Raw genomic sequence first — 26,749 nt, forward strand, 5'->3', positions numbered from 1 at the left:
GCGTCCGTTTACGCAGTCTTGCCAACCAGCTTGAACAGGCGTGCCTTCAGGTCGCCCTTGGGGGCCCGAACAAGCCAGTACATAAACAGAGCACCGAACACGTTGAAGACAACGTACGCCCACATCAGGCCAAAGTCGCGCCACCGTTGGTCGTAGCTGACATTGATCGAGGCCAGGAAGGCGTCGGTGTTGGCAAGAGTACAGAACTCGCAGCTAGCAGGGGCCACGGCGTTCGGGTTGATCACCTTGCCACCGGCGAGCTTCATGTACGGGGTCATGTACTCGAGGCAGGTCTGGTTGCCGACCGGCTGAAAGCTGAGCAGCTCCCGAGCGGTGCAAGTAACTTCGTGATGGCCGACGCCAGTAGCCAAGAGGCCACCGACTAGATACGTCAAGGGTGAGACGCGGTACATGAAGATCCAGAAGCCAGGAAGTTGGTCCTTTCCAACCATGACACTGCAATTTGGTTAGCATGTGGAGAGGAGAAAGAGAGAGACATTGGGATGCAATAACATACCCGCAGAAGATCAGTGTAAAGGCAAACAGCAGCAGGGCCATGGTGGCACCCAGCTCGGCCGTGGGCGAGCCAGCCACAACCATGTCGGTAAAGGTAGACTCGAAGACGAGGAAGACCCAGACAAGCAGGAACATGAGGCCGCCACGCTCAGACACCGAATGCGTCGCCTCTGCGTTGTGGTTCATGCCGACGATGTAGTAGAACGGCAGGAAGACGAGCAGCGAGGCGATGGTGTTCCAGGGAAGCTCCACGATGATGTTGGCCAGCATAAAGACATACCACGAGTACGTGCGCGAGGCACGTTCACGGATCTCGTAGAGCTCGCGCTGGCGGATGAAATGGGGCATCGTCTGGTAGGCGAGGAAGGCGAAGATGACAAGCAGCATGAAGATGGAGAACATCTGGTTCTGCAGGCCCTGTTCGGACAAGGGAGCCTTGCGGAAAGAGAGACCGATGAAGAGAGACTAGATGGGGGTTAGCAAGGATGGACTGCAGCAAAATCTTGAGGAGCAACGTACGACCGCGAAACACAGGATCATCTTGGCGTAGATGTATGACGGAGTGCGCCAGTACTGCTCAAAGACGCGCTTGGAGCACATGTACAGCTGGAAGAAGAAGGGCGTGGCATAAGTGGTGACAGCAGCGGCGTCAGTTGCGCCGCTAGAAGCCATAGTGTCCTTGCGCTTGGCCAGGTTATCCAGCTCGGCCTGAACGGCACTGTACTCGTCGCTGTTGCGCCAGATACTGACCCAGTCCTGCTTTGCTACACCACCCGGTCCAGCACCAATGACAGAGAGCATCCACTCGGCCGGGTTCTCGTCCTGTCCGCAGGGCTCGGCGCCGTTCCGCTCAAAGTAGCTGATGATTGTCTCTGCGTTCGGGCCAATGTCGCCAAAGTACACGGTGCGACCACCGGCAGCCAGCAGGAGAATGCGGTCAAACTGCTGGTACAGCAGGGCGGACGGCTGGTGGATGGTACACAGAACGGCCTGGCCGCGGGCAGAGAGCTTGCGAATGAGCGCGGCAACGGACCAGGCAGTCTGACTGTCGAGGCCAGACGTGGGCTCGTCGAGGAAGAGCAGAAGATCGGGCTTGGCAGCAAGCTCCACACCAATGGTCAGGCGCTTGCGCTGTTCGACGTTCAGACCTGTTTATTCTGTCAGACACGCTCCGCTGGAAAGAAAAACGAATAGAAAGACGGTCAGACTTACCGGTACCAGGAACGCCGACAATGGCGTCAGCATACTCGTCCATCTCGAGCAGCTCAATAACCTCTTCGACAAAGATGTACTTGTCCTGGGTGCTGACAGTTGTTGGCTGCCGCAGCTGTGCGCTGAAGCGAAGGGCTTCGCGCACAGTCGAGGTCTCGAGGTGGACGTCCTGCTGCTGAACATAGCCGGTCTTGCGCTGGAAGGAGCTGTCACGGGGGCTTCCGTTAACCAACATGTCGCCTGTGACAACACCCATGGTGACGCGGTTTGCGAGGACATCGAGCAGAGTGGTCTTTCCAGCCCCAGAGACACCCATAAGACAGGTCAGAGTTCCGGGCTTGACCCAGCCGTCAACGTGGTCCAGCAGACGTCTGCCCTGGCCCTTGATGGTGATGTCGTAGCACACATTGCGCCAATGGCAGATGTCCTTCTGTTCGGTCTGGTGGCCCTTCTCGCCATCGCTGTCGTCCGAGGTCGCAGTCTTCCTCTCGACTACGGCAGACTCCTTGTGGCCACGGCGGAAGACGAGGACTTCGCCCTTGGACTGCTCGGCCGTGATGTACTCAGAGGCCACGAGGTAGGCGAAGAAAAAGGCGATCAGGAAACCGATGAGAATGCCCAGGTTCCGCCACTTGTGAGCGTGGTAGTACTCGTAGCTGCTGTTCAGAATGGTGTCACCAACGACAAAGTCGGCACCCGGGGCAGCGCCAGCAGTAGAGCAGGTATGCTCAGAACTGGAGAGGTTCGGGTACGCCGGCACGAACGAGGCGCAGGGGAAGTTGCGGCCGCTAAGCTCGTTCACCAGCAGACTCTCGTAGGCATAGGCAATGGGGTTGAGGTAGTTGATCCAGCGCATCCAGCCCTGCATGGATTTGACGGGAATGACAAAGCCAGTGTAGATGACGAGAGATATGATGAACACGGCAGCCGGAGTCAGAGCCTCTTGAACGGTGCGAGAAGCCTGGCCGATGGTGCGCAGGATGAAGGACATGGTCAAGGTACACGTAAAGGCGAACAGCAAGAAGAAGAAGAAGTGCCCGGCGCCATGTCGAAGATCGGCCATGAAGTATAGCGGAATGTTGAAAGCGATAGCGGAGAAGATCTTGGAGGGCAGTTCGCAGAAGGCAGACGAGACAGCTTCGGCCGAGGGTGTATAGAGTGCATAGCGGGCGTGCTTCTCGACGATCGGACGTTGGGCATACAGAGAGAGAATCTAGGCGGTTAGCACGGAGGAGAGAAGCAGAGAGACGGGGAAAACATACTTCCAGGGAGCTGCTGAGGGCATTGAACAGAATGGCGAAGAAGAGCAAGATGCAGCGCGACGTGATGCTAGAGGCATCGGGAGACAGCTGGTAGAAGACACTGCCAAGCACAAGGGAGATAACGAGGTTGCCGCCGACGGTGACGATGAAAAAGGTCTTGTCGCCCATAGTCCGCTCATAGCCGCGGGTCATGCAGAGAGCGACCTGCTGGGGGAACGAGAGGGTAAAGGGAGACTTGTTGGGACTGTGCTTGAAGTTAGCGAGAGAAGATCAGTGGTTTCTGTATTGGGAAATAGCTTACGTCAGCGGGGCCTGGTGTGCCTTCCGCACGGTGGCCATAGCTTCGATGGGGGTTCCGTCCATAGGATGCTCCTGGTCGAACTCGGCAATGTCCTGCAACAGGCTAGCACGAGTGGCACTGGCCTTCCAGTAGGCGACAAAGTCGTCAGGGGTGCGAGGGACGCGGTTCTCGAAGCCGGGGCGGACGACACGCTCGCCAGGGTTGGTAAGCGAGGTGAGGAAATCGGCCGTGGTCTGGCGATCAGGGCACTCGTAGCCCATGTCGACGAAGAAAGCCTTGGCCTCGTTGGCGGGACCGAAGAAGATCTGGCGGCCCTCGTAGAGAAGGCAGACCTTGCCAAAAGTCTCGTAGGCAGCCTCAGAAGCCTGGTACATGGCGACGAGAGCAGTGGTGCCGGCGAGCTCGGTCGAGAGGCGAAGAGTGTTGGCAAAAGACAGGGCAGAGGCACTGTCGAGACCACGGGTGCTGTTGTCCCAGCACTGGAGGGCGCTGCCGCTAAGGGCGACCTCGGCGATACTGACACGCTTGCGCTCACCACCGCTGACACCACGGACGAGATCGGAGCCGACGCGAGTGTTGACGGTATGAGAGATGCCAAAGACAGCCATGACGACGTCGCGGATGTGTTTGGCGTATTGAGCACGGGTGACGCCATCGGGACGCATCTGAGGAGTGCGTGCCTTGGCAGCGAAGAGCAGGGTCTGGCCGACGGTGAGCTGGGGAAAGTGGACGTCGGTCTCGGCCTGGTAGACGACCTCGCCGCGGAAGCGTTTCTGGATGGCCTGCATGGGGATGCCCTGGTACGAGATAAAGGCCTCGGCGTCGACCTGGAGGCCATTGGTCTCGCCGGCAACGGTCTTGAGGAGGGTGGTGACACCACTGCCGGGACGACCGAGCACGAGCAGCATCTCACCGCTGCGCACGAGCCCGTCAAAGCCGTCGCGCAGGATGGGCACCTCGCGTCCGCGCCGGCTGCTCATAAAGTACTGAGCGGCCTCGAGCGGGGCCTGCAGCAGGACGTTGAAGACGTCCTTCTGGTAGTCGGTCGGGCTGCCGTAGCCGTGGACGCGCAAATTGCGGTAGGCAACGCCGGCCGTCGGGCGTGGGCAGTGATCCGGGCCCTCGCCCGTCGAGTGCAGCACGGCCTGGGCCCATCGCCGGGCGTCAAAGGCCTTGGAGTGTGGGTCGAGTGCCGGGTCGTTGCTCGTGCCGGTGAACGGGTTCCGTCCCGGTGCACCGCCGCCGCCGGTGGCCCGCGAGCTCGACCGCACCAGCTCCATGCTGTAGGCGTGGATCAGGCCCTGGGCGTTGCTCGAGATCTGCTGCTGGCCCGGCATCGCTGCGGTCTCCCCGGACTCGACAGATTTCGAGTCGGTCTCCATGGTGACGACGGGAGGCAAAGGAGGCGGAGAGGGGAGGAGGAGGGTGGTCAGGCCTGAGGCCGTTGCTCGTGCGAAGAGGTTGATCCGCCAAGAACTGCCAGGATTAGGTCAGGAATGGACAATGGCAATCGGCAAGACGCAATCGAATTGATGGCTCAAAAGACAGAGATTCGCAGGGCAACAACAGCCATGCAGCAGGGTCGGTCTACTTATATTCTACTTGGAAGACAGCGCCCCCCTGGTTGCCACATGCGAGCAGGTTCTACGCCGGAACCCCTTGGACTAATTCCGGCGCATTGCATCAAGTGAGTCTAGCCGTCAAACTGCCCGAGCACTCCGGCTACAAGATGTTGTGGCAGTCGTCATCTTGGTCGAGATTTGGAGGCGTGTAAGTGGAAGGAGGCTGTAAATACGACGGCGGCATGTGGGGCAGGCCCGGGAAGTCGGTAAATCAGAAGGAACAGCGGGTCGCACCTTCCCCCTCCTGGCAAGTCGGCGCCGTGGACGGGGCAAAACCCTTTTGTAATGTGGGTCCTCGGCACCGAGTTCTCACAGGTCATAAAGGGAGCTGCAGCCTCCTTCGTACGAGCTGGGCCTTGCGCTTAATCGACAACCGCGCACGAGAGGGCGCCTGAAAACCGAACGTACCTTTGCTTTGCCGATACGGAAAGACTCCGCCGACCTTCGATGGACGCTGCCGCACCCCCCCATCAAGACCCCTCGGGTCCCCCGTCCCTGCTGGCCTCTTCTGGCTCAGCTTCTGCTTCTGCTTCTGCTTCTGCCTCGGCGACGGCCCAGCAGACGTCCTCCTCGCCTGGGCCTGCCTTCCGCACCGGCAAGCACAAGTCCTGCGACGCCTGCAAGGCCCGCAAGGTCAAGTGTCCCAGTGCGTCTGACTCTGACCGTTGGGCCGAGCGATCGACGGCATTCAGCACGCACGCTGCCAGCTAACGCAACCAGACGTCAACTACCCGGCCCCTTGCGGCAACTGTGTTGTCAGTGTTGTCTTGCGCACACACCCCCCTAAGCTCCATCTGCTGACAGGTCACAGCGTCGCAAGACAACATGCCATTTCGGCACAAAGAAGGTTCCAAGACGCAACGGTAGCCTACCCTCTGGAACACCGCCCCCACGGCCCTAAAGAGATGCTAATAACGAACAGTATCCGCCCATCTGCAGCTTGGCAGGCCATGTACGAGTGCCACTACCGGTGGGGTCCTCCACGATGCAACGCTTGACGGGGTGGTCTCGGACGCTGTGCACACGCCGGAGGCTTCGCCGCTGCGCTATGTCAATGCTCTTCAGCCGGCGAAGCCGGGCGATGCGCGCTCAGAGGCATCAGGAGCTCAGACGCCGACTGCCTCACAACCGGATGCTTACAGCCACGATGGCATCACCTGTGCAGATGCCGATACCATCCCGATGCTGTACATTGATCACATGCTCGCGCGGGCGCAGCACCAGACGCTCGGCAAGGAGTACACGCCTCTGACAAAGGTGAGCAGACCACAGACAGTCCCTTTGGTCTATCGTTTCGCAGCTAACCGTCTAGGGGAACGGCATCTTTGGCAAGTCCTTTCTCTACCACACGCGTCCGCAGTCCAGATCTAACTCTTCCAGGTGGCAGCTACAGTCTCACCTTCTTCTCCGAGGGCCGTCTGCTCTCGCTCTCGTCGCGGCTGCAGAACAACAAGGTCAGCGAGCTGGTGCACCGCATCAATGGGGTCATCGTCAGCCGTCTGCGTCGCACCGAGCCGACGGCCCAGGAACCGCTGATGATGCCCATCACGCCCTTGGCCACGGACGGCACGACCGACGTCGACAGCGCGGCCGCCCTGCCCATCGTCGACCCACCGTTTGCGGCCGCCTGCATCCGCAGCTACTTTGACAACGTGCACAGTCACTACCCCTTTCTCGATCAGGCCTCGTTTGAGCGTCGCGCCGCCGATGCCGACCTGGCCCGCAGCCTCGCCAACAGCCGGGCCTGGTCCTCGCTCTACCACGCCGTCTTGGCCATCGGTTGCCACTATACCGACGGCGGTGGTGGCAACGGCAGCTTTGAGCCCGGCAAGGGCACGGCCTGGCGGCTCTTCAGCGTCGCCCTCGGTCACTTCTCCGAGCTGCTCATCCTGCCCGACTCGCTCATCACCCTGCAGGCCCTGACGGCCATGGCTATCTACGGGCTCGACGTGGCCTGTCTCTCGATCGAGCGCGTCCTGCTGTCCGAGGCCGCTCGTCGGGCTCAGAGTCTCGCGGCCGCCAGCAGCAGCAGCAGCGGCGGCGGCGGCGGTGTCGGTGCCAACAGCGGCAGTGCCGGCGGGCTCATCAACCCGGCTTCGTCTGCCACCTTCCAGCGCACATTTTGGGTCCTGTACGGCATCGAGAAGGTCATGAGCTTCCACTTTGGCCGCAGCTCGTCGTTTGTCGACAGCGACATCTCGTGTCCGCTACCAACCATCCCGGCCGTCCGGCTGGACGAAGAAGACGATGGCGACGGACCCGACAACGAGACACACCAGCCGACACCGCCGCAGCAGACGGCCCCGCATCGGAAGCCGCAGTACCTCGACTGGTTCCTCATCTGGATCCGCCATGCCCGTCTGCTCTCGCGCACGTACACGTCGCTCTTCTCGGTCGGCACGTCGTGCAACTCGGCGGCCAGCAGCCTGGCCACCATCGACCAGCTGGCTGCCGAGGTCGAGGAATGGCGCCAGTCGATCCCGGACGTCCGCTCGCTGCGACCACAACCCGGACCTGGCACCAGCCATACGGCCCACCATCGGCGCCAGCGTCACCGGGCCACAGCCACCAGCAGCCGCGGCTCGCGCGACTTTGAGCAGGGCACCACGCTCGCCCTCAGCTTTCTGTACCACAGCTATGCCCTCATCCTGGCGCGTGCCCGTCTGCACCACCAGGCCCGGCTGACCGGTCCCCAGGCCATGGCACCGGCCCAGCTGCTGCAGCAGCAGGCGGCCAGCGAGCAGGTCATCACGACGTCGTGCCGCGCCATCCTGGAGCAGACGCCCTTTATCGAGATCGAGCCGTACACGCCGCTCTGGATCCTGGCCGTCGCCCCGCTGTCGTCGCTGCTGGTGCTCTTCGACTTTGTCATCCACCATCCGGCCGGGCCCGACGCCGCCTCCCATCTGGTCCTGCTCGACATGGGCTCCGGCTACTTTAGCCGCATCGAGTACACCAGCGGCGGCACTTTGCCCGGCTCGCTCGTGTCCGAGTTTGTCCACATCGCGCGCGATTATGTCAACGGCCGTCAGCACTACGGCAGCGGCCACGGCGACGGCCCCGGCTCCTCGCAGCAGCCCCTGCCCATACTACAGCCGCCGCTGCCGTCTCTGGTCAGCCCGACGATGCCCGACGCTGCCGAGACGGCCCAAGCTCAGTCGATGGGCCTCGTCGACACGTCGGCTCTCGCGGCTGTCGACTGGTCAGCCGTCACCGCTGCTGCCTCGTCTGTCCCTCCGTCTAGCGCCGGCACGCTCGTCGCGCCAGGTGGCGTGTCTGGCTACAGCGACAGCTTCGGCTACGGCTACATGGGCTCCGGCAACGGCGCTGGCGACTTCTCAGGCACCGACGTCATGGGCCTCTTCAGCTACCTCTTGCCCGAGATGGACTCGATGCTCTATCAGGGGATGGCTGACCAGGGATTTGAGTAGGCACCAGCCAGGGGTGCCGGCGCGTTGTGTTTTGGGGGGAAGGGAGGGGGGGGATCATGAATACCAATTTGTATATTTAGTTGGATATTAGAACCGGGGACAATTATAGAATGGACATTTGGATACGTACAGCTACAGTGGATTTTGGCGCTAATTGCTGTTGATTGCGGGGCTGTTCGGTGTTTTTTCTTTTTTTCTTTTTTTCTTTCGTGTCATGGTTCTGTCTTGTTCTGTCTTGTCTTCCTCACCCAAACCCCTCTTGACCTTGTTGCCGGGCCATGGCGGTTAAGAAACGCCGGCGGGCAGCGACGAGCCCAATCGAGCGGGCCAACCAGAAGAACGACGAGGATTTCATCGCCTCGTATCTGGCGCCAGGGTAATGCTTGCTCGCTCTGAGCGACGAGACGAAGGGTAAAGGCTAACGGCCGGCGATGCAGGGCCCCTCTGGCAGTGCCGTGGACCGCCCGCTGGACGCATCCACAGACAGGTGCGGCCTACGATGTCAGCCTAGCCCGGTCGGGCTGCGTGGGTGAGGCCGCGCTGGAGACGTGCTTCGCCCTGATCGAGGAGACGAGCCGGAAAGACTACGACGGCTCGCAGCAGAAGTGGCAGCCGGCCGACAAGCGACGCGAGATGCGAGAGGCGGACCTGCGGTATATTCTTGTGCAAGAGGTAAGGGGAGAAGAGGCAGAAGAAAAAGAAGGAGAAACAAAAGAAAGAAAAGGAGGACAAAAAGAAAAAGACCAATCACATCAACGCATCCGCGGCTTCACATCCCTGATGCCTGCCTACGAAGAGGGCCAGCCAGTGGTCTACTGCTACGAGATTCACCTCAAGCCAGAGCTGCAAGGGTACGTCTGCCCGTCTCTCGTCTTCCATCTTCCCTCTTGCCTCTTGTGCTAACTGCCCCCGAAGAACAGGCCTGGCCGGCCTCCTGCTGGGCTTCCTCTACACCATCGCCTACAACCTGCCGCTCATCGCAAAGGTCATGCTGACCTGCTTCCTGTCCAACGAGCGCGCCCTGCGCTTCTACCGCAAACAACACTTTGTCGTCGACCCCATCGCTCCCGAGATCCGCCAGCTACGAGGCAAGACTGTCGTGCCCGACTACACCATTATGAGCAAGGCCGTCAGGAGATAGCGTTCGGCCGGGCGGCTGTGTGTGACTGACCCACCTAATAATATAAAAACTTGCTATGTGTACGATCACATCAGGCTTTCCGTACTTCTTCAGGGGTCTGAACGTTGGCGGCCGCTGCTATGTACTCGTAAAACCGGCTGGCTCGACACCCCTGCGACAGCGTGCTGGCCGCGGGCCAACTCGCCCGAAAGCAGCCCCTTGTTGTCTTGTCGCTCACACCTTTTCTCTGGAAGACGCGCGAATGGCGAGAGCCAGGAATTGTCCATTCCGCAGCAAGACAAGACTCAAGCAGGAACAGAGTTACATTGTGGGATTGTCTAACTCAAAATCAGCCTTGAGAAAGCACGACTAGTGGCAGCTTAGTGGCCTTTCCCACCAATCAGGCGTGGCACTGGCCACAATTCTCCACTATGCTGCCCCTGTACGAGCATTACGAGTCTGTACTCCGTAGTAGACAACAGCGTTTCGTCTTCAGCCCGGCTTGGCCTAAGCTGACTGACCAATGGACAGTCCGGTGACCTAATCCTATGCAGACCCAGAGCGATCGAATCCTTCAATCTGTACATGGAATGCGCTCTTTGTGACAAGCATAATTCTATGGAGAGCTCATGCCATGTACTCCGTAGGCACAGGTATATTGGGGGCAATCCCATTATCTCTCCAGATGATATCCTGTTCTCCTTTTCCCCACACCCGTATCACTGCTCGTCTGAGACTCGCCGTACGAAAAGCGTGAACAACGTCCACGATGGAATCAAAAGGACAGATGCCGCCGTATGCCACCACGCCGATGGCCCAGCCCGCCCAGTACCAGTACGAGCACGATCCCCATCCGAGCCAGCAGACGGCCTACCAGCCAGAGGTGCAGGCTGCTCCCCAGCAGTACCAGCAGACCCAGCAGCCCGAGCAATATCGCGCGGTCCAGCCGATGCAGATGGCCACGGCTGCCGTCCCTGGCGGGTGGCAGTCCGACCTGCTCGACTGCACGCCGCTCAGCACCTGCTGTCTGGGCACCTGGCTGCCCTGTCTCCGTGCGTGTTCCGAAAGCTGGACGAGGGACGAGAAAGCCTCACTGACATCACCCAGTTCTCGGCCAGACGGCCGAGCGCATGCGCAATCCCGCCAACCAGAATCCCGACGGCTGCAACGCCGACTGCATGGTCTTATGTGCCATCCAGTACTGTACCGGCTGTGGCTGGATGTACGTCCTCGTCTCTCTGCAGCCTTCTGGCTGGCCGGCTAACCTGGGTCTCCCCTCGTCACAGCTATGTCATGGTCAAGCGCTCCGAAATCCGCCAGCAGCTCGGCATCAAGGGCAACGGCGCCTCCGACTGCTGCACCTCCTACTGGTGCACATGCTGCGCCGTCATCCAGCAGGAAAAGGAGGTCGTCGCGCGCACGGGCGGCGCCGCCCCCATCACTCAGGGCTACCAGGCCCAGTCCAGCATGCAGATGCCGCAAAAGTGAACTGGGCGGCTCCACTGATCAGCCACAAGAGGAAATTGGCCGCAGTGTAATTTTGGTACCACAAGGGGAGGGACGGCGAATTTAGTTCTGTAACATCACCTTTTTACCTTTTTTTTGGCGCGTTTTTGTCTTTTGTCTTCTTATCTTTCAACTCAATCGCACAGTTGATTTCATACTGCCATATAATGCATATGTACGCAAACCTTGAAGATTCAAATCCTGCCCCCCTGGGCTGCAAAGAACCGCTTCGATTCCAGACAGCGGTCGCTCTTGCAGCCTGGACACCGCAGCCCCATCTGCGACGAGCAGCCGATGCCGCTCTGCAGGTGGTCCTTGGCAATGTCGGCGAGCGCCCGGATGAACGTCGGGCTGCCGTTGAGGCTCTCCGCCCGCTTGACCGTGTCAGCGTGGCCGCACTCGCCAATCACCTCCTCGTCCAGCTCGTAGAGCGTCTCGATGTGGTCCGACGTGAAGGCGATCGGGATCAGCACCAGGTCCGTCTGTCCCTGGGCGATATACTCGTTCACCGTCGACTGCGTCTGCGGGCCCAGCCACGGCTGCGGTCCGACCTGCGACTGCCAGCACAGCCGGTACGGGTTCGAAAACTTGAGCCGCTGGTTGACCGCGTACACCGTCGCCGCCACCTCGGCCGGATAGGGGTCACCCCGGTTCACCACCGTCATCGGCAGACTGTGCGCCGAGAAGAGCAGCACCACCTTGTCGCGCCGCTCTGCCGGGTACTCGGCCAGCTTGGCCTCGATGTTCTCCGCAAACGCGTTGACGAGACCCGGATGCACCGGCCACCGGTCGATGACGCTCCAGGCGATCGACCCGTCGGCCACGGCGCCCTCGCCCACGCTCTCGCCCGCGGGCCCCTTCTTGCCCTCGATCCGCTGCCGCCACTTCCACAGCTCGTTCAGGCTGCTGCCCGTCGTCGAGCACGAGTACTGCGGGTACTGCGTGAAGGCGACCGCCCGCCCGCCGCGTCCGCCGCCAAAGCCGTCCGCCAGCATCTGCTGGTACGTGTCCTCTGTCAGCGGGTCGGCGTAGCGGAACGCCACGTACGGCTTGTGCGGTGCCGTCTCGGGCGAGATCACGTCCAGCACCTTGCACATCTCCGCGTTCTGGTACTCCGACCACTTGCGGATCGGCGAGCCACCGCCGATGGCCGCATACTGCTTCTCGATCTTGGGCGTCCGCCGCCTCGAGATCAGCGGCCCGATGTAGCGCTGCAGCCGGCCAAGCGGGATCAGATCGCCGTCGGCCTACATGAGAATTCCGTCAGTAGCCACAGGAGAGAGAGAGAGAGAAACGAAGATGGAACGCACAAATAACCGGCTGAGAAAGTTGCCGACTTCTCCGACCGTCGATGGCCCGCCCATGTTGAGGAAGACCATCGCCGTCGGACCCTTGGAACCGTGCGCATTTTGTGTTACTGGCGGCGCTGGTGCTGCCGTCGCTAGGCTTCGGCGAGCTGGCCGGAGAGCCGGCGTCACTGTCGCTGCTCCTGCTGTATGTATAGCTCGCGCGCTGCGCTGCAGGTGGCGCACTGGTTGCCGCAATGCCATCGTGTGTCTGTACATGTGTGCTGGGCTTTGTAGGAGCTTGGAACAGCGGATCAGGCTGCCCTTGACGATAGCAAACGGCTGTACTGTGTTGTTTCAGGTATCTTTATACGTCAGTACTCCATAGAGTTAACGAAACAGCCGAGATACAGGGGGAACCCAAAAGCCGAAGAAGACAAAAAGATGGTAAAGATGCAGAAGCGCACCAAGAACAAGGGGCGTCATTCGTCACTCACCATCCTTAATTGCGGTACTGCTCGTTGGGTCGCATCGGCATCTGAACTGATTTTCCGGGCTCTGTTTTCTTGCCACCTGTTCGGGAGATGCAGCCCCAAAGACTTGGGTCAGCGCATTTCGTCGCCTCCAGGGGATTGGCCAATCATAGAGGCACTAAAAAATCGGATGTCACGTGATCTCGCGCTGGAAGCTTACCCCTGCTCTTCACGTGCGCCGCGCTTTCAGGAGCTACTCCGAGTTGGCTGCCTGGTTTACTCCACTCTGTGCCTTCCTTAAGGAAGCTTCCGTACAATTAGAAGCAGCTCACAGCTGACGCCTTGCCGTCCATAGTACATCAAGATGGCCTATCCAGACGATGCGATCAAGCGTGAAGAGGATGAGGATGCAGACGAGGAGATCGACGAAACTGTACGTCATTCGAGCCTTCTTCTGTTCACATGAGAGATCGCTGATGGCCCATACTCGCTGGCTATTGCAGAACTACAAAACGCAAAAAGATGCCGTTCTGTTTGCAATTGACGTGAGCAGCTCCATGCTGGAGAAGCCGCCACCGCCGGCCACCAAGTCCAAGTCGGCCGACCGGGACAGTGCCGTCTCAGCAGCGTTGCGGTGTGCCTACCAGATCATGCAGCAGCGCATCATCGCCCAGCCCAAGGATCTCATGGGAATGCTCTTTTTCGGCACAGAAAAGTCTAGGTTTCGTCCCGGCGACGGCGACGGTGGCGAAGATGCAGACAGCTTGGCATCCATCAACCACACGTCCAGCTACCCACACTGCTACCTGTTCATGGATCTCGAAGTGCCTGCTGTCGAGGACGTCCGCGCGCTGAAGAGCATGGTGGAGGAGGGCGAGGACCCGGACGAGGTGCTGAAGCCAGCGCCAGCCGGCAAGTCTGTGACCATGGCCAACGTGCTCTTCTGCGCCAACCAGATCTTCACCACCAACGCGCCCAACTTTGGGTCGCGCCGCTTGTTCATCATCACCGACAACGATGACCCGCACTCGGGAGACAAAGCTGCCCGCTCGGCGTCGGCAGTGCGCGCCAAGGATCTGTACGATCTGGGCGTGGGAATCGAGCTGTTTCCCATCAGCCGCGAGGGCGCCAAATTCGATCTCGGCAAGTTCTACGACGTACGATCGCTGACTCACCGGCCCTATCTCTGGGAACATGGCAGCCAGTACTGACTTGAGACCCTGCAGGACATTATTTACCGTGATCCCGCGGCCGAAGACGGATCCTCTGGCAGGGTCATTGCTGCTAGGTCTGGCGGCGGCCTGTCGCTTCTAGGGTCTCTGATATCGAATATCAACGCCAAGCAGACGCCCAAGAGGTCGTATTTCTCGAACTTGACATTTGAGATTGCACCGGGGCTCAATATCTCTGTAAAGGGATACATACTGCTGAATCGGCAAAAGCCAGCACGGACATGTTACGTCTGGGTAGGTGGCGAAATTGCCAAGCTCGCAACGAGCGAGACGATCAAAGTCGATTCCGACAGCACGCGAACGGTCGAGGTTGGGGAGATCAAGAAAGCATACAAGTTTGGCGGCGAATTCGTTTACTTCACACCCGAGGAGCTTAAAGGGTTCAAGACGTGGGAATTTCCCGATGGATGGAATGGAAAAGGCCTACGCATTATCGGCTTCAAGCCGCGCGTCCTGATTCCATCCTGGGCGTCGGTGAAGCGGTCGACGTTCATCTATCCCAGCGAAGAGGACTACGTCGGCTCCACGCGTATCTTCTCGGCCCTGTGGCAGAAGCTGAAGAAGTCTGAAAAGGTGGCTATTGCGTGGTTTGTGCCGCGGATCAACACCAACCCGGTTTTGGTCGCAGTCATTCCCTCGAACGGTCCAGACGGAGGTAGTGAGGGCGATGGCGATGGCAGCGGCGATGGCGAGAAGAGATCGGTGAATCCCTCACACTTGCCGGCTGGCCTCTGGCTGTACCCTTTGCCCTTTGCAGAGGATATTCGCAAGTTCGACGACAGCCGCGCGCCGCTTCCACGGCCTGCAGAGCTGACCGAGCTTATGAAGCCGGTTGTGGAAAACCTGCTTCTGCCGAAGACGGCCTACGATCCGGCCAAATATCCCAACCCGGCACTGCAGTGGCACTACAAGATCCTGCAGGTGCTGGCCTTGGACGAAGAAGTGCCGAAGCAGGGCGACGATCCCACGCTGCCCAAGTACAAGGCCATCGACAAGCGGGTAGGCGGCAGTCTGGCGGAGATCAAAGAACGGTTGAAGAGCGAGGCAACACACCTGCAGACGGTAAGGGCAATAAAACGCGAGGCCGAAGACGACGGAGCTGGTACGATGGGGAAGCCACTGTCGAAGCGGCCAAAAACGACATCAGCGGCAGCCGAGAAGGGAAAGATGTCGAACAAAGACATCCAGAATGCCATTGCGACGGGCAAGCTGTCGGCGAAGCCGGTCGTAGAGCTGAAGGAGATCTTGAGCAGCTGGAGTGTCAGCACATCTGGGAGAAAAGCCGAGCTTATCGAGCGGATTGAGCAATGGGCGGACGGAAATCTGTGAGATAGCGGTCAGCTTGTGCCATGCAAATTGTAAGATTGGGATACGAGCACAGGGGTTTTGTAATCATGGCGTTAGATTAAACGCGAGGAGATTGCGTCTCCGGAGTACTACGTCGTATGAATTGCGCATCGCACTGCATGCACGATGTAACACCGTCATTGCAGGGGTGGCAGCTCGGAAATGAGAGAAGGCGGCGCATAAAAATACATTCTGCCATGCCGAGCGAGAGCGGTCGTATATCCACGTGACCGGATGCAAGTTTAGACGTGATGAGTAATAATATATGCTAAACCGTATCGGGTTAGCGATAGGGAAACTGGAGTAGCCGTATTTACTCCGCCTTCTCGCAACAAAAGCGCATCGCCGAATGACCAGGTGCGAACGCGTCCCAGAAGCTGTGCCTTTTTGATACCTGCTCATTCGCGCGAGCTCTCTCCGACACTGAGCGGCATCGGGCCTCTTTGTGCGCGGACACCCGGAGCAGCAGTGAATCTCGGTGCCGACGCCGGGAGCGGCCAGACGCGCCATGGAGTCGCTTCTCGGGGCGGCAAGCAATGACGTGACGCAATGCCGATCGGCGGACGATATGAAGGCGTGGATGGTGCGGCTGTTTGCGGGCAAGCTGTCGCCGACGCGTGCGGAACACGTGTCAGCGTCGTTTGACATCCCGTCGGACGTGGTGCTGGATCTGGGCGCAGCAACGCATAGCGGCAGTGAGTCGACGGAGACGGCAGCCGGCGGCGACGCGACGAGCAGTTTTGTAGGTGGCACGGGCCTGAATGCGGCAGTGAAGAGCTTGGTGCAGGTGCGGGACGTGGTGATGAACCAGCCGACGGACCGGCCGATCCTGCAGCAGGCGGTCGCGACCTTTATCGTGATGAGCATGCGGGAGACAGACGGCAGCGTGTGGGAGGCGCGATCGGCCTCACGGTCAGGACACGGCTGGACGCTGACGTGTGCCTGCAAGGGCTCGATGGAGTGCTGGTTGCGGGCGCATCCGCGCCGCAGCACTGTGGGGCAGTCGAGCAGCGACGACATGCGGGACCTCGTCAATTTGTGTGAGTCTGAGCTTGGCTCCCGGTTTGCTGTCGTTTGCCTGGGCGGACACGCTGACGTTCTCTCTTGTTGTCGGCAGCCCGTCCTGCGTTTGACTGCCGCGGCATCATCACCATCACGTTTTCGCGCTTCAGCCGATCGATTGTAGTCAAGTACGAGCACACCAACTTCCACACAACCGTGGCCCAGCTATCGAGCCTCTTTCCCCCACCACGACCACCGTCTGCGGTTGGGCAGGCGAACGGGGTGCCTGGATCGGCAAAGAAGCGGCCAAAGCCGGCTGGCGAGCCGGGCACAGAGGGCACGCCCAGGACGAAGAAGGCGAGGCAGACCGTATCGACCGGGCCAGAGCAGGCCGTGCCAGAACAGGTTGCATCGGAGCAGGCGGCAACAGCACCATTAGTACCATCAGCACCATCAGCAGAAGCACCACCGACAGAGTTTGCAAGCGCGCCACGGGATTGGGTGGTGCTCACAGGCTCAAAGGCAAAGAAGCCGAGGAAGCCGCGAAAGCGGAAGCCCAAAACGGGTGCAGCCGCAGATGTTGCAACTGCAGCGACTGTAGAGATGGCCAGCGTGGCTGTCGTGGCATCCGAGGCCGTAGACGTGACGACGACGACGACGACGACGACTCAGGACGCTGATAGGAGCCACGCTGTCGAGATATCCGATGGCGACGTGGCACATGCTCTGCAGCAGTACCTGGACACGACCCCAACAGACGGCCCAGACGACACGGCTTCTGGGCAGGTCCTGGATGGTAGCGATGCTGCTTCTGCTGCTGCTGCTGCTTCGTCCGCTAGCGTCTCTCAGTTCGAGGGCGCAGTCAGCAGGCCGAGCGAGGTCTCCCCTTCGCAGCCAGCAGCATCCACAGCTGCTGCGCCCACAGGAACGCTGACGAGTGGCAGCGAGGAGCCTCTAGCCGCCGAGAAGCCACCACAGCCACAGCAGCCACAGCAGCCACAGCAGCCACAGCAGCCACCGTACATGCTGGTCACAGAGGCGCAGGTGTCGTCGCAGCGACAGTCTACGGCCATCAGACTGCTGACGGAGCGCAACGTCGACCCGGCGACGCTGAACCACGAGCAGTTCTGCACATTTGCCAACCAGGCGCCGAGCCTGCAGAAGGAGTCGCTGGAGCTGCTGGCACACTACGGCGCCGAGAGGTTGGCGATCGTGCCGCCGCGCAGCCGCTCTGCCGCAACGACACAGCCGGCGACGACACCACAGCCTGTGGCAGCGCCTGCGGGAATACCTGCGGTTACTGCTGGTCAGGAGGCCCCAGCAGAGGTACAGGAGGTGCCGATGCCGTCGCAGACACAGACGCGAGCACAATCACAGGAACTGGGAGGTGGTGGCCAGACGGCTTATCCTACCCCAGCAACGACTGCAGCCGATCCGGCCAGCCACCAGGAACAGGTCAGCACGGCCATGGAGCGGCCATACGTCAGACAAAGTCAGCCGACAGAAGCGACTGCACCTGCACAGACAAGCAACGAGCAGGCTACCCCACGGAAACCTGCCCGGCGCAGATCACGCAAAGCGGTCGAGCAGGTCGGGCTTCTAAACGCGGACGACACGCTGTCGGGCTCGCAGTCGCAGACCGCTGCCAACGGTTCGGCAAAACCTCCGAGGAAACCGCGTGCCCGCAAGTCTGCCGCTGCTGTGGCGACAACAGACACGACCATGGCATTGGCAGCATCTGCTGACCAGGGCAAGCCCAACATCAACGGCCAGCAGCAGCAGCAGCAGCAGCAGCAGAACAGCCATCCTCCGACGGTCTCTGCCGCTTCCTACTATACACTCGAGCAGCTGGCTAGCCAGACAGCATCGACCAGCAGCGTCTCCGACACGGCCGCTGCTGCCAGCACGGGCTCCGGGAGCGATGGCAGCGGCCACGTGCAGTACAGCAGCAGCTACTCGCAGTACAGCAGCTATGGCGGAGCAGCAGACGTCGCAGGCAGCCAGACCAGCCAGCCGGCTTACAACAGCTACGGGAACGAACCGGACAGTCGGACGGCCTACCGGACTATGAGCCCCAGCTATGCCCGATACGGGACCCAAGCAGGAAACCAGAACCAGAGCCAGACGTCCATCGGCGATGTCGCTGCACCGACCACAACTACGGCTGCCAGTCTTGCCACCAGCAGCAGCAGCAGCAGCAGCAGTACTGGCAGCAGCGCCTTTTCCAGCCGCGCATACGCCCAGCCTCACGCGTACAATGCCGTCGCGGCACCCGTTCCTGCAGCAGCCCGCAATGTGGGTGGCACCGATGGGGCGAGCGATCCGTGGACGACGGCTGGGACGGCGACAAACACCGTCGTCGGGCAGACGTATGCTTCTGGGCGACATGCCATTCCAACCGAGCGGCCGGCATACCAGAGACCACAGCCACAATCGCAGTCGCAGCCACAAGCACAGCCACAAGCACAGCCACAGACACAAGCGAGACCCCAACAAGACTCGTCCAGCACGACCTATGCGCAGGCGATACAGTTGCGTCAGCAGCAACATCAGCAACAGCAACAGCAACAGCAACAGCAGCGACAACAGTGGCAGCAGCAGCAGTGGCAGCAGCAGCAGCAGTGGCAGCAGAAACAGGCAGCGCCAGAATATCCCAAGCAGGCAGCAGCAGCTCAGCCACAGCCTCAGCGGCAGCCAGACCAGGTGAGATGGCCGTCGCAGCCACAACAGACACAGCAGCCGTCGGACCATCTGAGCTGGCACAAGTACGGGGGCGACAGCACGCGCCACGGCAGCACGGGCAGCGCCGGCCTGTCTAGGGTAGCTGTTGTCCAGCAACGACAGCCGCAGCCGCAAGCGCAGTCGCAGTCGCAGCCGCAGGCTCACTCTCACTCCCCGTTCCAGTCTCGGCCCCAGCCCCAGAACCAGGCCTACAGTCGGAGATCCGGGGGCTTTGGAGACAGGCGGACAGGCTACGGCGCTGCCAACGACGAGGAGTACTATGAAATTCTACGGCGGACGCAGGGATCGTAGAGAGCGAGCTGGCGAACATCTCTCGTCCAGCCTTTTATGGTGTTGCAACGGACAGACGATCAGGACGATGCCCTACAGCGTCGTTCTGTACCAGGCTGAACGACGGGCACTCTTGGGAAGAGTATGTTTCAAAGAGCTGCACAACCAGCAGGGTGAGGATTAGCGTGTATCAACATATCAATCTAAATGGTAATCAGTGAATCTTCAAATCCTGTGCTCTTTCCTCCTAACAAATCTCAAAGGGCCATTATCTCCATCCTTCTGACGCACGAGTCATTCCACCAACGATACAAGTAATACAAAAACCAAAACAGCAGCCTTTCTCCATCAGCCAGCTTCTCAGTACACGACAGCAAACTTGCTGAGCGCGTGCAGACGGGCGCCGTAAAAGTACAGCAGCCAGATGCCGATGATGCCAATCGTGGACAGACCGCCCAGCAAGGAGGAGCCACGACCGATGCCGAGGTTGATGTACAGCGGACGGCCAAAGAGGATGGATCCAAAGGCAAAGGCGGAGCGGAAAAAGTCGTTGCCGGCAAAAAGACTGGCAGCGTACTGCGGATAGCTGAGCGGGACGTAGACGAAGATGCACTGCATGACGACAAAGACGGACGCGCCGTACAGGGTGATGCCAATCGTCGGCGCAATCCAGGGCGTATGGGGAGCATCGTTGGCGGTCCCGGCGACGATGAAGAGGCCCATGGTCGGGCCAAAGGCGGCAATCAGAGCCGGAATGAGGCGATCTTCTGGAGGTGGAAATTTGCCAGAGGCCCGGATGCGTGGGTTGAGATACAAGGCCAGGTAGCAGCAGTAGATGGCGACGCCGACGATACAAGCGACGAGGACACAGAGGAAGACGAGGCCAACCTGACCTGCCGTCATGCCGTAGCGCAGAGGATAGACGAGCGGAAAGGCCTCGAAGAAGGAGTAGTAGATGCCGTAGATGATGGCCGAGTAGACCTGGACGAAGAGGATGGCGGGATCCTTGAGCGTGATCTCGAGCGGCTTGATGAGGGCGTCGATGAGAATGGCGCGGCTGCGAGCGGCGCGGCTGATCGGAGGTGGTGGTGGCTTGCCGGCGAGAACAGCTGCAGCTGCCGCCGCGTCCTCGGTGGCATACTGACGAGCCTCAGACGGCGCCTGGAAGCGGTCGGAGCCGGTGAGACGGCGCAGACGCTCAGTGCGGCGCAGCAAGATCGTCTCCGCGCTCGTCTCGGGCAGCAGGATGAGCATAGCCACACAGACGGGCGCAGCTGCCCAGAGGATCTCGAGCAGCGACCAGCGCCAACCCTTGGCCGGAACGCTGTAGCCAGACAGCAGAGGACCGAGAGCAGGACCACAGAAGGCGGCCGAGACCCAGGCCACGAGGCCGAACGGCAGGTTGAGCAGCGAGTACATGTCGCCGAGCGAGGCGGCACGCGAAGCCAGACACGGCGAGCCGAAGAAGCCCTGCAGGAAACGAAGGGCCAGCAGCCCGGAAAAGGTGCCGGTGCTGGCATGGCCGTGGTCGCGGTTTCCGTAGGCCAGCGCCGTCGGCAGCGACACGATCACGTACAGGATCATCGTCACGGCGTAGACCGGATTGCGGCCGATGGATGCGATCTCCGACAGTGGACTAGACAGCAATGGTCCTGTGCCGTAGCCCAACACAAACAGGGCCAGGCCCAGGGCTGCATGTGTTGCGTCGACGCCAAACGATGCCATCACGCCCTCCTCCGACGTCGTGTAGATGGCCGACGACGTGTATACGGCAAAGGTGTAGATGCTGATCAAAAGCGTCACGCCGTATCGTCGCCGTCGACTCCAGTTCTGCGGGTTCGCCTTGTCGTCGCTGGCATACCAGTCCACCACAATGGCCAATGTCCGCCCGTCCTTGGTCTTTGTTCGTCGCGGCACCACCGGCTCTGACCGTGTCCGTGCCAGTTCTGCCGCCTATTCCACCTCCAGCCGCTCTTCCGTGAACGGCAGCGTCTCCTCGCGCGACTTGCTGTGTTGTAGCAATGCCGTGCCGCCTACCACATGTGTCCCCGACCGAGCTGTAGGTGCCTGTCGAAGTGCCGCATACGGCTCCTCATCGGCCATCGACTGCCGCCCTGCTCTCTCCTCTCTCTTCTCTGCTGCCGAGTCCGATCCGGTAGCCCGATTCTCGATGTCTTTGACAAAGGATGCCGACGACAAAGATGTCGACGAGCCAGGCCTTCCGTCCTGCATCGTCTTCTCCTCTACCGCCGTGTCGTCGTCCTTCTGTGGCACGTCCTCTCCGTTGAGCATCCGCTGCCACACTTCTGGCAGCTCAAAGTCTGCCCGTTCCTCTGGATATTGCAGCAGTCGCTTCCGTGTGACAAAACGGATCACGGCGCCGACGGCCGTGTCTCGGATTATATCGGCCATTGAGAAGGATTTTGTAGAGCGTATAAGTGTGTTTATATACGGTCTATTCGTGCGAGTGCATAGATCGCGATGAACAAATATAGGACTGTGTAGATGCAAATAATGAGATCAACTTGTTCTGCCCGGATGAAGTCCGCTTCAAAGCACTATCTGACTTACACGGAAGGAGATACCAATATATACACGATAGCTCCTGCCCTCTATTATACAAAACTGCACGTCCTCCCTTCGTCTGACTAATTGAAGTCGTCAACCGATTCCATCATCGCACTCGAAGAACGGCATGCCATCTCACCCATTCTAATCCAATATGCATCCGTCTTACACAGCAAGATCGGCTCTGATTATATTGATCGTGCCGCACTAGAAGACGCGCGCCGTCGGCAACGGTCGAATTGCCGCCGGGCTTTGGTGCTTGAATCTGTAATCGCATTGCACTTACAAATCGAGTCTGGGCCAAGCCGTCAGATTCGCTGCACCATCTTGGCTGCCAGCCATACAGAGCCAACCGTATCTTAGATTTCAAAGCATCCGTCCCGAAGCACCGGGATCCTACCACCTTAAAAGTCGGCAAGAATCTAGACTCAGGGCCTTTTGTCATTCTCAGCAGCGGTACATTCGTCCGGCTATGACTCAGTAAAGTGAGCTAGTAAATCCGTCTTGGCAACTGCCGGAGATCTTACCTGTTAGTCCCTAGATTCACTCGGTTTATCGGTAGCACCAACAGACTAATGTTGGGCAACATCCTCCATTTCCGAGGTGACCTGTCTGATTGATATTCAAGCTACGAGTGCATCAGATCTTACAAAGTACACGGAAACACTTCCGCCTCAGGCTACTAGGCCGAGCCAAAGCCATGCAAGGCTCAACTTGGCCTTCCTATGAATACCGTTTCAGCGTGCACGGACGTACGTCCACGTGACCTATAGGCTTTACACCTCAGAGTGGGTCCAACTGGCGGGATGTCGTCGTGGCTGTTCGTATTTCCTGTTCCTGGCCACTGCAGACTGTGACTCCACGTCGCTCTCACCTCCGCTTCTGCCTCCTTTGCCGCTCGACGCCCGCCTGATGACGCTCCGGCAGCGTCTGACCAGCGAGACACGACCCTACCAGCCGACCGCCAGCAACGCGCCACGGCCGACGCGCACGAGCACGATGCAGCCGGACGGACCGGCCGAGATGCTGCCGCTGATGGTCGATGACGACGACGAAGAGCTCTCGGACTCTGAGCTGGCAGGTGTGCGTCGGCCGCTGCAGCCGCCGCTGCCATCGCAGTCACCGCTGCCGGCCAGCCGCTCGTGGCGGCAGCAGAACCAATGGATCGTCCTGGCGCTCGCCAGTGGTGCCTGTGCTGCTTTTAACGGCGTGTTTGCGAAGCTGTGAGAATCCCCTTGCCATCGGCTGCGCTGCTGTGGAACGCGCTGACCGGCCCGCCCTCGCGCAGCACCACGACCAAGCTGACCGGCCATCTGGCCCTCGGCCTGGCACACGCCCTCGGCCTGACCAAGGCTGCCGCTGCTGTCGAGATTGTCGTTCGGGCCGTAAGCATCTGCTGCTTCCTGCGGCAAAATACCGTGCTGACCTTGACTAGGTCTTCTTCGGTCTGAATCTGGCGTTCAACGGCTTGGTGCGTCCTGCTCTGCACATGTTTCCCTCTCCACTTGTCTGCTGGGTCGCCAGCGTGGCGACAGGCTGAGTCCTGATTGGACCACAGACCGGCAGCTCTGTCCCCACGTACAGAGTACGATACTTTCTCGTACTCGGGCCCCCCGCTAACCACCGGACAGATGTGGACCGTGTTCACCAAAGCGCTCGCCCGCGGTCACTCGGCAACCCAGGTCTCCGTCATGAACACGTCGGCCAACTTTGTGCTGACCGCACTGCTGGGGCTGATGATCTTTTCCGAGGCGCTGCCTCCACTCTGGTGGCTCGGCGCCGCCATGCTCGTGGCCGGCAACGTCATTATTGGGCGCAAGGACGAAGCCGGCAGCGACCCGGCATCGCACACCGACGAAGAAGAGCTGACTGTGGAGCCGCACACCGCTGTTGCGTTTTCGGATGACCTTACCGCTGCCACGAGTTCTGGGTCCAACAACACACCGAGGCACCGTGCCTCAGCCTCCATCCACGGCTCCAGTGTCCCCAGGGAGCACGACGAGGATGTGCTGGATCTAGACGTAAGTCACATTTGAAAGCAAAAGGGGCTTTGGAGTTAGGATACCACCAATGTATGTCATATTATAGCCATGTGATAATTTCATATCGCAAGTAATTCAACTGCTTCTTGCCTGTGTCCTCTGTATAGAAATATCTAACGAGGCCAGTCCCATGGTATTGCAAGAAGCGTAGCAATAGCATCTATCTTTCTGGGTATTTTGGTATATAATCCATCCAATGTATGGAGCAATATCCCGCTTTGTCCTTGCGCCCTGTGTGCAAACCGTAAGAGCAAAAAAGTACAAAACAAAAAGCAGAAAACCTCCTTCTAGACTAAGGAAGATATGACAAAGGACGTGGAATCAATTGACTGATGTCCATCCTGATTAAGTTGCAGCGAAGATAGGTTGTAGATATCCAATCGACTTAGGTTGGGTGTTGCCAGGGAATTCGCCGAGACTATGCTTCGACCGAAAATATGCCGTGAAGCGTCGAACAAACGAGAAATTTAACAATAATAATACAGAGGTGTAAAGTGCGAAAAAGTCGGACATTTATGCCGGGTACCCTGGAGAAAACGAGTCAGCGGCAATGTGGATGAGAAACGACAGAGAAAAGACCTACACCATGAACAGGTTGCGATAATGCAGTAGAGGCACATCAACAGCATGCCCTCCAGCCAGTGGCTCTTGCCGTCGGCAATGAGATAGTTGACCAGAAGGACGGCCACGAACATGACAGCCACCTGGAAGATGTCGAAGCTGAGCGACATATCGTCCATGCCCATGCCCCATCCGATAACGACCAGAAGGGGAATCAGGAAGAGAGCGACCTGCATGCTGGAGCCAACAGCCACACCGATTGCGAGGTCCATCTTGTCCTTGATGGCCACCGTGACAGCCGTCGCGTGCTCAGCTGCGTTTCCGACAATGGGAAGCAGAATCAAGCCAAGGAACTCTTTGCTCATGCCGCCGGTAGACGTGACGTAGTCGATGCTGTCGACGAGGAATTCGGCGCAGAGAGCAATGATGACGGTAGATCCAGCCAGCACGGCCATAGCCACAATCATGTGCAGCTGCGGGTCCTCGGGCTCATCATCGTCGGGGCCGTTTGCAATCTTCTCTGAAACACGCAGCCGCTCCTCCTCCATGTTGCCCATAGCGAGCCCGGCAGGGTTGACGAGGGCGCTGCGAACGGCGCCTGGCTGGACGTGATGCTTAAAGGGCTTGGCAGGCACCTTCTTGCTCTCCTCGCTGAAAACAGCATGGTGGGTCTTCAGCTGGAAGAAGAGGTAGGCTGCGTAGACAACCAGCAGGATGATGGCCGTGCCGCGGGACAGCATGGCCACGTCGCTCTGTGACGTGATGCTGGCAGCATCGAAGACGGTAGGCACAATGACACCAGAAACGGCCAGTGCGAGCAGACTGGCGGCAGTCTGGGCGACGGTGGTGTTGAAATACTGCTCCTGACGGCGCAGACCACCGAAGAAAAAGCACATGCCCATGACAAGCAGCAGGTTCGACAGGATGCTGCCAATCAGCGACGTCTGCACAATGACAACCTCCTTCTTGATCAGAGCCATGACGGCGACAATCAGTTCGACTGCGTTGCCAAAGGTGGCGTTCAGCAGACCGCCGAGGGTTTCGCCGGTGCGCAGCGCGATTTCCTCGGTCGCAAAGCTCAGCATGGCGGCTAGCGGGATGATAGCGATGAAGTTGACGACAAAGATGGCAATAGGGTCGACGCTCGTAAAGTGCAGCGCAATGCCGACGGGCGCGGCCAGGAGGAGAATGTTGATAAACGAGCCCAGAAAGACTCGCTGTAGCTGGTTGGCGACTGTGAACGGCTCCTTCGGCTGCACGTCCTTGTACATCCGGTGGGTCTTATCTTTCACCTGCACTTCCTCCGCATCTTCGTTGGTAGGAGAAAGTCCGTTGGTCTTCCGCTTCTTCAGACCATTGCCATCCGGCCCGGGAGCATTCACGTTTTGGGGCCCGAGAAACGCGGTCGCGTCCTCGCCATACTGTCCGGTGTACGGCCCACTGTCGAAGGCGGTGGCCTCGCTTTGCGAAGTCGCGGGTGCTGTGTGGACGTGACCTATGGGGTTGCCAAAGGCGCGATCGGTCACTATGCCGTCATCGCTTCCGATGCAGGCCTCGGGATCGTCAGACGGTCCCGTTGCCGGGAAGGTGTTTCTCCGGGCCTGGGCCGAGGACCAGGCGCGGCGCGAAAAGGGGTTGAATGGCGCATTGCTTGTCTGGCGGCCGAGGCTGTGAGCCTCTCTCTTGATGCGGAAGTTGTTGACTGCGAAAGGCATGTTAGGTCATTCGCACTGCTTGAGGATGTGAAAGCTGGCCTCGGAGGCCTTGTGACACCAGCCCAAGAGGAGACGGGGCATGAACGACGATGTACGGGAGTATTCGAACGGGGCAACGTGCAAAGTGTCGCAGGAAGTGTGCTTTGGGGACTAGAAACGAGGACCGTGCGCCGTTCCAGAACGCTGCAATAAAGAGAAGAAAGGGGTAGCGGCCGCTTTAGGTGCAGCAGCGCGGAAATGCGAGTGTTACTTTGCAAAAGAGAGGGCCTCGCCGTTTTGAAATACGACGCAAGACGACCCATAAGGAGAGTGGTGTGAAGACAAACCGCAAGACGCCTTTGAAGCGCCTAGTGGAGAAGGGAAAAAAGGGGGCGCAGCTGTGAGGTGGTAGGGCTAATGGCCGGGGCTTCTCACATGAAGACATATAGGTAAATTTTCTCCCGAAAAGGGAGTTAGCGCTGTTCAACGAAAGCTGTTGCCCGGTGAGGTATCAGTGTCGGGCAATTGGGTCGACAATAGGCGTGGAGAGATATGCAGGAGT

The 26,749-nt window shown here is 59.5% G+C and overlaps 10 protein-coding genes across 10 annotated transcripts; 6 read left to right on the forward strand and 4 right to left on the reverse strand.

Annotated features, from left to right (window-relative positions):
* Positions 1–8: 8 nt before the first annotated feature.
* Positions 9–4,673, reverse strand: CMQ_4184 (ABC transporter; the record flags this gene model as incomplete). Its single annotated transcript, XM_014320122.1, has 6 exons — positions 9–456; positions 518–981; positions 1,036–1,664; positions 1,729–2,941; positions 2,991–3,234; positions 3,292–4,673. The coding sequence occupies 6 exons, from the start codon at positions 4,671–4,673 to the stop codon at positions 9–11; spliced, it is 4,380 nt and encodes a 1,459-aa protein (XP_014175597.1).
* A 687-nt stretch (positions 4,674–5,360) lies between these two features.
* Positions 5,361–8,344, forward strand: CMQ_4220 (fungal specific transcription factor domain containing protein; the record flags this gene model as incomplete). The annotated part of the gene is made up of 4 exons (XM_014320158.1): positions 5,361–5,559; positions 5,836–6,170; positions 6,226–6,265; positions 6,294–8,344. The coding sequence occupies 4 exons, from the start codon at positions 5,361–5,363 to the stop codon at positions 8,342–8,344; spliced, it is 2,625 nt and encodes an 874-aa protein (XP_014175633.1).
* A 278-nt stretch (positions 8,345–8,622) lies between these two features.
* On the forward strand, positions 8,623–9,485 carry CMQ_3495 (gcn5-related n-acetyltransferase; the record flags this gene model as incomplete). Its single annotated transcript, XM_014319433.1, has 3 exons — positions 8,623–8,720; positions 8,782–9,195; positions 9,260–9,485. The coding sequence occupies 3 exons, from the start codon at positions 8,623–8,625 to the stop codon at positions 9,483–9,485; spliced, it is 738 nt and encodes a 245-aa protein (XP_014174908.1).
* Positions 9,486–10,233: 748 nt separating this feature from the next.
* Positions 10,234–10,952, forward strand: CMQ_4008 (duf614 domain containing protein; the record flags this gene model as incomplete). Its single annotated transcript, XM_014319946.1, has 3 exons — positions 10,234–10,516; positions 10,572–10,686; positions 10,751–10,952. 3 exons carry the CDS (start codon positions 10,234–10,236, stop codon positions 10,950–10,952), a joined length of 600 nt encoding a protein of 199 aa, XP_014175421.1.
* A 212-nt stretch (positions 10,953–11,164) lies between these two features.
* On the reverse strand, positions 11,165–12,520 carry CMQ_3885 (ferrochelatase; the record flags this gene model as incomplete). The annotated part of the gene is made up of 2 exons (XM_014319823.1): positions 11,165–12,217; positions 12,281–12,520. The coding sequence occupies 2 exons, from the start codon at positions 12,518–12,520 to the stop codon at positions 11,165–11,167; spliced, it is 1,293 nt and encodes a 430-aa protein (XP_014175298.1).
* A 573-nt stretch (positions 12,521–13,093) lies between these two features.
* Positions 13,094–15,290, forward strand: CMQ_3289 (dsb repair complex subunit; the record flags this gene model as incomplete). The annotated part of the gene is made up of 3 exons (XM_014319227.1): positions 13,094–13,162; positions 13,233–13,886; positions 13,956–15,290. 3 exons carry the CDS (start codon positions 13,094–13,096, stop codon positions 15,288–15,290), a joined length of 2,058 nt encoding a protein of 685 aa, XP_014174702.1.
* A 526-nt stretch (positions 15,291–15,816) lies between these two features.
* Positions 15,817–19,343, forward strand: CMQ_3837 (uncharacterized protein; the record flags this gene model as incomplete). Its single annotated transcript, XM_014319775.1, has 3 exons — positions 15,817–16,348; positions 16,426–18,679; positions 19,274–19,343. The coding sequence occupies 3 exons, from the start codon at positions 15,817–15,819 to the stop codon at positions 19,341–19,343; spliced, it is 2,856 nt and encodes a 951-aa protein (XP_014175250.1).
* A 339-nt stretch (positions 19,344–19,682) lies between these two features.
* On the reverse strand, positions 19,683–21,734 carry CMQ_3572 (benomyl methotrexate resistance protein; the record flags this gene model as incomplete). Its single annotated transcript, XM_014319510.1, has 2 exons — positions 19,683–21,221; positions 21,285–21,734. 2 exons carry the CDS (start codon positions 21,732–21,734, stop codon positions 19,683–19,685), a joined length of 1,989 nt encoding a protein of 662 aa, XP_014174985.1.
* A 1,068-nt stretch (positions 21,735–22,802) lies between these two features.
* CMQ_4225 (uncharacterized protein) lies at positions 22,803–23,926 on the forward strand (the record flags this gene model as incomplete). Its single annotated transcript, XM_014320163.1, has 4 exons — positions 22,803–23,113; positions 23,179–23,275; positions 23,326–23,361; positions 23,522–23,926. The coding sequence occupies 4 exons, from the start codon at positions 22,803–22,805 to the stop codon at positions 23,924–23,926; spliced, it is 849 nt and encodes a 282-aa protein (XP_014175638.1).
* Positions 23,927–24,445: 519 nt separating this feature from the next.
* Positions 24,446–26,208, reverse strand: CMQ_3987 (sodium/calcium transporter; the record flags this gene model as incomplete). Its single annotated transcript, XM_014319925.1, has 2 exons — positions 24,446–24,459; positions 24,516–26,208. The coding sequence occupies 2 exons, from the start codon at positions 26,206–26,208 to the stop codon at positions 24,446–24,448; spliced, it is 1,707 nt and encodes a 568-aa protein (XP_014175400.1).
* Positions 26,209–26,749: the final 541 nt, after the last annotated feature.

This window comes from Grosmannia clavigera, assembly GCF_000143105.1.
Source record: "Grosmannia clavigera kw1407 unplaced genomic scaffold GCSC_113, whole genome shotgun sequence".
NCBI lineage: Eukaryota > Fungi > Ascomycota > Sordariomycetes > Ophiostomatales > Ophiostomataceae > Leptographium > Leptographium clavigerum.